At 54.8% G+C, this 9,331-nt stretch overlaps 1 protein-coding gene across 1 annotated transcript; it reads right to left on the bottom strand.

The window, feature by feature from the left end:
- Positions 1-2,710: 2,710 nt before the first annotated feature.
- Positions 2,711-3,779, bottom strand: VOLCADRAFT_97743 (uncharacterized protein; the record flags this gene model as incomplete). Its single annotated transcript, XM_002956672.1, has 2 exons — positions 2,711-2,977; positions 3,498-3,779. The coding sequence occupies 2 exons, from the start codon at positions 3,777-3,779 to the stop codon at positions 2,711-2,713; spliced, it is 549 nt and encodes a 182-aa protein (XP_002956718.1).
- Between the last annotated feature and the right edge of the window lie 5,552 nt (positions 3,780-9,331).

Raw genomic sequence — 9,331 nt, 5'->3', positions numbered from 1 at the left:
ACACATACACACACATACACACACATACACACACATACACACACATACACACACATACACACACATACACACACATACACATACACACACATACACACATACACACACATACACACACATACACACACATACACACACATACACACATACACACACATACACACACATACACACACATACACACACATACACACACATACACACACATACACACACATACACACACATACACACACATACACACACATACACACACATACGCGTGCATGCAGTTTGTACCTGGCCAGCCGTGGCCAGGCGGTGGTCATCCATAAGGTCGTGGATGGCTAATACATGCCAACTCGTTGGATACGCTACTGGTCTGTGCGGACAAATACATGAGATAAAAACCCGGGCAGTCAGGATCCAAATGACAAATATTATGGTGAGCGAGGAAGGATATGGCGATTGTGTTGATGAGCGAGAGAGGAATGGCAAACGCTGTAGATGGTATGCGTTATAACTAGACGGAGGACCCTATGTCGCCTATTCGATAGTACAGTACGAACTAGAGAGGGCCTGGCTTTCCGAACAGCGGATCGACTGCAGATCAGCTGACATTTGGGGGGTGGAGAGAGAAAGAGAGAGAGAGAGAGAGAGAGAGAGAGAGAGAGAGACAGAGGAAGAGACACAGAGAGAGAAGATTCGGGTATATGCACTGTCGAAAGCCAGAGGCACATAGAGGGAGGCTAAGTTGGAAATCACCCACCCCACTCTCCCATGGGAACAACCCGGATGGTTCCACTTGCATCGGCCGGGGTGCGTCCGTCTGTCTGTCTGTTTGTCTGTCTGTCTCTCTGTCTGTTTGTCTGTCTGTCTGTTTGTCTGTCTGCCTGTCTGACGGCGTGCTGGCGCGGAGTGTAGAGATAGGGTTGGGAGCGGTGGAGCCAAGGTCATCTGTAGCAGCTGTACAAGTACGGCACACATATCGCCTACAAATACGCACTACGGTGCTCTCACCAGCATCCTAAGAGGCCCTTTCAGCGGCAGCTAGTGCATCATCAGGGAGCAGGCCGTACTGTATAGTTCATGGCCCCCTGGCTTTGACGGACACCCCGGCATTAGTGCGGAACTTTTGTAACTTGTAACGCAAGGCACATCAATTGCATGTGTTCAAGTGGCCCAGAAACCTCCCACTCTGTAACAACATTATAACAACGGTTACATCAATCACCCAACGGACAATGCCCTTTACGATGAAAACAAGGGAACGTGGGACGATCACACATAGCAGACAATTTAGAAGCCAGGCAAGGTAGGGGAGTTCCGGCGAACAAACTCAGGAACGCCATTTTCGTCGTCAGGGGGTTTCACGGCAGGACGTAGTAGCAGCGAAGAGGGACGGACGGCGGGGAAGCGTGTTGTGGCGATGCAGTGGCACGAGAACTGAAATGTTTCTGTTGCGCTGGACTGCGTAGCGAACGGTGTAGCGGACTGGGGACAATTTTCGTACGCGACTTTCCGTAGTGGGTGAGGATCGTTTTGGTAAGAAATACCCCGGGAGCCAGTGATGGGTGTGGTGGGAAAGTTTAGGAGTTAGCCTGAGGTAGCCAGAGTCTTATGTTGGTGGGGAAGGCGTAACTAGGATTAAGCGAACGCAAAGTACCGTACCGTTAACTGAACTGCGTTGCCAATTTCGCGAGTTGTAACAAACGACCAAGCCCAATCGCTTTTGAAGATCACATATTTGACAATTCGTGCGCGCTTTAAACTCCGAACGCATTTCTTGCTGCACCGCTGCCGTTTATTGTAAAAATGAACAAGGACAACGCCGCTCGTGTTGCTCGCCCGCTCAAGGCCGCTCATATGGTGGTGAGCTCTTTAACTTCAGAGATGCCAATTATAATAAGTCCGACAGCATTGAAATATTTTAACCAGTACTGCTGGATCGTACTCAGGGGTGAAGGCAGGTTCTTGATAATAAAGCTGCATAGTTACGAAGGTATTGCGGACTATAGCTGAACGTTGGATCAGACCTTAAAACGATTTCCAGCACAGCTATGCTTGAGTCGGAGATGCGCCAACACGCGAGTTTTGGCTGCTGTTTAGGCACGCCAGGGTGTACGCACTCGAGTCCACCCTGCCCTGTTGTGTTCAGGGACGCAATAGTTAAATGTCAATTTATAGCACATAGATAAAATTTCAGGTTAGGTGAAAATAAAAATTTACATTATGGCATGTTTCTTGCTTGTTGCGACGAGGAAGAGGATAGAACGCACGTCTGGTTGTAATGGCAAAGGAAACACAGGAAACTCTAAAAGCGACTGAAAGGCTTTTGCGTGCCGTACCGCAGTCTATCTTTCCCCGAACCCGCTGTTATGCACTTGGGAAATGATAATAATCATGCGAGATCACAAGATAGAGGTCTCTGCAAGCTAGAAACGACGGAGCAACGTTTACAATGCTCTGCACAATGTCTTTTGGTTGTTTCTCCACTTCTGGATAGTAAACAGGACAAGGCTTGAATGGGTTTTGATTTGCGTTTGAGCTGAGTTGGAGTAACCGTGGACTTACTGACTTTACTGTTATTCGTAACAAGGGAACTAGACCAGAGGCCGAGGAGGCCATCCGCAGTACCGCTCTGTCCTAAGCAAGTTTTCCTTAAAAACTCACAGGGGTGCTGCGCTTATACATCATGTCAACACTTGCTTTGCCCACATCCCTGCATCTTTTAGAGCGACTCCATGGGAGCAGCGCCGCGCCGGTTTTGGTGGTTGCACATAAGGGCGACGTCATAAGCGTTCGTAGGGAGAATGATAACTTCGACGGTCAAGGAAGCGCCTGGATCGCCGGCAACATTATGGAAGTACAGGTTGCCGCTGTATGGGCGAATTCGGTTGCCACTCAACAGCTGAACGGAAACATACAAGCAGCCCTGGACAACTTGCTCTCCTTGGACGCTGGCTTTTGTACCTTTGTCCACCAGCACCTCCAAAACCTGCGAGCCGGGGAGCAACACGCCAGCTTACACGTCATTCCCAACACCTGCCGCCTCGCCCTCAACCTCGGGGACGCCCGCGCTGGCTTGTCACAACCCAACCATCCCACATCAACGATAGAGGTATCCGCAACAGCTTGCGTCCTGCAGCCCTCATGCCCGACGGCAAAAGAAGCACCAGCACCAGCTTCCACCGACGACCCCACACCAGCAGCCTCCGTGTTCCTCGCGTGCTGCCACTTTCTCCCCCTCCCCCGGCCCCGCAGCAGGCACGTCCCCTCACCCAGTGAAACCTTGACCCCAAACCTCCTCCACCACCACATCCACGTCCACAAACAGCTGCGTTTCTCCCCACCGCACCACAGCAGCCAGCAAACCCCTGCACCCCCGCCCCCGCCCCCGGCTACTCCCCCAGCCATCATCACAGCGGCGAGCCCGCAGGACCCTCGCTTTTGCCAACCACCCGAACAGAAGCACCAGGATTTCCAGCAGTGCCAGCAGCTGCACCAGCCAGACGCACCTCTGCCAGCACTGCTGCTGCAGTTCCGCCAAGTACAGTCCAGCAGCCCTGGTCAATACATGCCAGAAGGCTGGCACCCACAGCACCTTCCCCATCCTCATCCTCAACAACACCAGCATCAACATAAACATCTTCAACATCAGCACAGTCGGAACACACACCAAGCGGGGGTCCCTCTGACTGCAGAGCAAGACGTGCCGCCGCTGCTGAAGCCCCAAAATCCGCCACCACCACCGCCATCGAACCAACCACTGTCACTCCCCAGTCCACCTGCATCTCCATTGGCCCCAGACAGCGCCACTAGCGCCACAGACACTGCAGCGCCACCCGTCGCCACCGCAGCCACGACGGCCTGCCCGCCTGAAGACCGCCTGCTATCAGCGGCTACTGCCGCCGCCCTGTCGCCTGATGACCAGACTGCTACAGCCGCAAATGCTATAACCGCAAAACATGTCGCTACCAAATGCCTGCGCCGAGGACTCAGTGCCGTCTGTGGCGTTGGTGCGTGCCCTTCTACTGCTGTTGCTGCTGCTGCTGCGTCCAGTGGCGGTATGATGACTGCTGCTGCTGCTGCTGCTGCTGCCACCGGCACTGCCGCTACAGCCGTTGCTGCTGCACCGTCTATCTGGCCCGCCGGCTGGCCGCCCCCTGGCGCCGCTGGGGCGTGGCACCGCAGCTGTCTTGTGCTGTCGGCGCTGCCCGCGTGTGTGACCATCTTTGACCGGGAAGGCCAAGTGCTGTTTCAGGTGCGTGTATATGTGTGTGTACATGTATGCATGTGCGTATGTGCGTACACTTTTGTGCGTATGGTGCTTATATACGTATGATTAACATACATTCGTATCAACTGCATTGCCGTGTAGAAACAAGTAGAAAAGATGATTCGATGATGCAGGTGGTGGCAGAAAATGAGTTTTTTAGGGGGCCGTCCAGTGTTATATTTTGGTAATATATTATTTGGTAATATATAATATAATATTATATATTATTAAATTATATTATATATATATATATTTGGTGACAAATATTTGGTAATATATATTTGGTAATATTTTTGGGAATAAATGGGGGTCTGAGCCTGGAAGAAATGGAATCGTTGGTCAGTTGGCAGTACTGGTTCATTACTTCGGCCATAAGTCGCCCCAAATGCCTTCTGCACATATAAAGCTGAACATTTGGAGCTTATACACTATTTATATATAAAATGTTTTGATGATATCACCATGAGACGGCCCGCTGTTGCATTCAACTTAGGTCAACGGGGCATTCGTTCATTCTTGACCAAAGCAAACGGCTCAGAAACTCCGCAGACGCAATGCAAGCTGGGGGCAGACCGTTGTTTACAGCACACCGTACGGCCTTTGAGGGGGGGGTCGGGGGGGGGGCGCAGCCCCCTGCGACTGTACAAATAGGAATTGTAACCGCAAGAAACACCCAGTTTATTACTCTAGGGTATTAGGCCCAAAACGAAAAAAAATACTGGGGCCGTCACCGTCACCAAAATAATTTCCCAAACCCACTTTTTGGTAAATGGATAATAATGTGTATGGGAAAATAGAAACATCACGTAAATGGATGCAAAAGCGGGCTTTTATGTACTTTTGTGTAATTTACTGGGCCGCGGGGAAGATGTTGGTGTGTTTTCCTATCCGGCCTGGCTTAAACAGCTTCCCCTGGCCCCTTCCCCTCCACGCCGCTCATTCCGTTAATTCCGTACCATTACACCCAGTCTCCCCAACCACAACCTCTCTTCCCGACTGGTAAAGCCCTAAAACCCTTCCCCCTCCCCCTGGCCTTTCCCGTACATACATACATACATACATACACACATACATACATACATACAAATCCCCCCGGCCAGAATGCTGCCAGCATCGACTACTTTGGTGTCCGATCAATTGAGCTCCGTTCCAACGACGTCTGGTCAAGGGCACCGGCGGCTGCGGCTATGAGCACGGCACCGCCGCGGGCCGGTACGGCGGGGACCGTAGGGCTTTCCCATGGCAGCATGTGGCCGATCTCCGTTTGTACATCCCACCCCTCAACAAACACCATCACAGCGTCAAGCCGCCCCTTGAAGCCCGTGGGCCGATCGCCAGCTTCCCGCGGCCTACTCAGCAAGCTACTCTCCCTAGGAGTGAGTACCTGGCGGAGAAGCGCAGCTGACGGCGTCAGCGGCGCCGCTGGCAGAAATGGGTTGAAGGATGAGGAGCGTTGGTCGTCACCGCGATCAGCGGCGTTTGCTGCTACCGGGGTGACGGCGCCGGCGGCGCCAGACGCGGCTGATGTTCTTGGTGACATGGCTGGGGCCCGTCTGAGGTGTACGGGAGGGGCATGTGGGGGAGTGGATTCCTTTCGAACGCTGCTGACGCTGTTTGCGTTTGAGGGTGCGAAGCTGGCGGAGCTATGGGCCGCGACTGAAATGGAAGGCGGCACGTGGCAAGGTGCGTGGGTACGAGGATTTTTATTGCGTGTTTACGCGCGGGCTTATACGTGTGCGCACGGCATTGCGAGCGTACAGAAAAGGCTGGGTTTCGTATCATATATGCAACCCTAAGTCCTGCGCGCAGGGCATGTAGTAGGGCTGCAGTGTGTATCTACGTGTATGTGCGTGCACGGGTGTGTTTGCACATACACACATACATACACACATACATACACACATACATACACACATACATACACACATGCGTACTATCGTGGCGGAAGTCCCCCTTTTCAGTTGTAGTTAGTTTTCTCTCGGAGGTCTCCTGGGAGGCGGCCAGGAGGCAGAACAGGCGCGCTGAGCCCGCGCGAGCTGGAGAGGACGTCAACATCCCCACTCCACTCCACTCCACTCCACTCCACTCCATGTCACATAATGGCTATTGACCGTCCATGGCCCCCCCGGCTTTTACCATCGGTGCGGGATTTGTAATTTCTAACACACACACACACACATCGCACCTTTACCTGTCTCGTCCTTACGCGCTCAGTAAATTATTGTCGTCCGTGACAACACTGCTCTATGTGTACCTGCCGTACAGCTCGCAACTGTGCGCCTGGGTGTAAGTAAGTGATGTCCTCTCCCACCCCCGCCCGACACTCTCTCTCTCTCTCTCTCTCGCACACACACACACACACACACACGCGCGCGCCCAGGCACACCCATAATGCGCACATGACCTGCCCTCTGACCCATTTACATACATACATACATACATACATACATACATACATACATACATACATACATACATACATACATACATACATACATACATACATACATACATACATACATACATACATACATACATACATACATACATACATACTACATACATACTTATTTACATGATGCCCCCGTCCAGGCATGGTCCGAGTTCCCAAGGCGCTCAGACCGGAGCCCCTCAGCACTGAACCGGGGTCCATCGCTGCCACTGAGAGCGCTTCATACCCCCCCAGGGCAGTTGGGGTGGGAGAACCGCTTTCACTTACATACATACATGCATATCACATAGAGACAGAAACGGACATATGCACACAACGCGCAACGCGCGCACACACACATTTTGACACCTACATACACATATATCATCATCTTCATCGCAGCCATCATTACATCACATCACATCAAGTGAAACTAGTCGTGTCTGTGTCATCCCCTCGCCAGTTCCGGCCCCCGCAGCACAGGTAATCCAAAACACATGGGTAACATCTTCGCGGCGTTTGGAAACATAATTCTCGTCGAACAGCCACTTTCCACTTACTATAAGTGACATACATGTTTAATAGTTGAATACATACATATACACGGAACACACACACACACACACACACGCACAGACACAGACACATACAGATAAAGTCTAGGAAATCTCACCTCTGAGCGGCGCCATTATCTCAACTGATGTCGAAACGGTGGCACTTGATGCCTTTGCGAAGGAGACCTCCCACCCGACCTCCCACCCTTCCCTGGATTCATTCATCACAGAGGGGTAATGACGGCGCCCATCATGGTGGAGATGGCCGGGCTGCCAATCAGCACACAGCAACAACAACATCAACCGCAGCAGCAACAACAGCAACAACAGCAGCCAGGTTTCAAGCAGGACCGGCCGCATCGGCCCCCGGGCCCAGAGGCGGCACCGCAGGCGTGCGGCAGGTAGCAGCTGCGACAGCGGCGGAGGCAGCGGAGGCAGCGGAGGCGGTGTCAGGCACGCCTGTGGATATCGGCCTCGCAACTGACAGCATCACGGGTGTGAAGAGCGCAGGAGGGAGGGAGGTCATCAGCTCGCCGGCGCCGCCGCGGCAGATGTGGCCGTGCGACACGCAAGACGGGGTTGCGGCCGCGGCCGCGGCGCATGGCGCCGAGCGGACAAGTCTCGTACGCCGCGTACCCTCCTCGCCTGCGAGAACTAATCGTAGCTCTAACCTAACCGCACGCCGGGTGCATCCCACGCCGTCGTCGCTGACGACGACGGCATCGCCATCGCTGCCTGCGCCGGTGGGTGGCGGTGGAAATGACGGCGGCGGCGGCGGCGGCTCCGCTGCCTCCATCGGAGCCGCCGCGGATCTCAGTTCCCGCGATGTTCTGCAGCTTGCCCGGGTCCAGGGTTCTACGAGCTGCGGGGTGGACAGCGACAGCGTCTTCGTAGCCGTGCCAACGGGGGAGCTGTCGGTCCAATCCAACTATTCAAATTTGAATTTAAAACATTCGGGTTCCGATGCCTTCAGCGATGCTGCTGCCAGGAGGAAGGCAATGCTGAGTGGAGCAATGGCGGCGGCGGCGCCGGCGAGTGCGAGGGCAGGGAGTGCTGCCGCCGACGGCAGCGGCGACTGTACGAAAGTATCCAGACATCCACGTGCTATATCCAGCGGCCGGCAATTCAGTAGCTTTGTCAGTGCCGTACCCTCAACACCTTCAGTAGCACAGGCGGCGGCGGCGGAGCGGAACACCACTGGTCGCCGTACAGGAGCGCGTGACGGCGTTGCTGCAACGCTCGTACAGCGTTCCGCGGCCAGCGTGGGTAGCAACAGCTGGGCTTTGGTTGGCGCCTCCGCCGCTGCCTCCGCCTCCGCTGCCGCGTCGTGCGTTGCGGATTCCCAACGATCGGCCTTCACGTCGTCGGTGGCCGCGGCAGCGGCCTCCGCGCCCAGGGGGCCCTATGCCATTTCCGCGATGTACCACCACCACCAACAACAACAACAGCAACAGCGACAACAACCACCACAGCGCAGTAGCAGCTCCCGGGCCTTGTCCCTATCAGCCGCGATTTTCCAGTCATTGGGAGTGGGGCTGCGGCGACTGGGTCGGGCTCGCAGCGGAGCTACCCGCGGACAGAGCGACGGCACTGCTGTACAGCTGTCGTACTCGTCGTTTTGCAACGCCGCCGGCACGCCGGCTGCTTGGGGTCCGCTCGGCTCTTCCCTTGCTGCAGCCCGGCACGCGGCTGCGGCGGCGGCGGCGACGGCGGCCAATCCTGTTGTGGCGGACATGGCGGTAGCGGCAGGTGACGGGCGACGGGCTATGTCGCCGCCGCCGTTGCCTTCGCCGCTGTGGTCGCAGCGCGAGTTTCAGTTGGGCGGCGCGGCTGCAGCGGCGGCGGAGGCGACGGCCGCCAGGGCGCATTGGACCCCCCAGCGACGGAGCCACGGGAGTGCGGCATCTCGGCGGTGGGCTTCCGTATACACGCTAAACACCAGTACTTGGCAGGTACGTCTGTGCTTACATACGTACCTCTGGCACATGCATAAGGTTGTACGGATGGTTTGCTGCGGCATTGGCGGGCCGTACGGATGTGGATACGGCCCGATACAAACTCATTCACTCGCCCCTGTTCCGAATCCAC

Source organism: Volvox carteri (genome assembly GCF_000143455.1).
Source record: "Volvox carteri f. nagariensis unplaced genomic scaffold VOLCAscaffold_64, whole genome shotgun sequence".
In the NCBI taxonomy this organism is placed as follows: domain Eukaryota; kingdom Viridiplantae; phylum Chlorophyta; class Chlorophyceae; order Chlamydomonadales; family Volvocaceae; genus Volvox; species Volvox carteri.
This window is presented reverse-complemented; position numbering and strand designations above follow the sequence as displayed.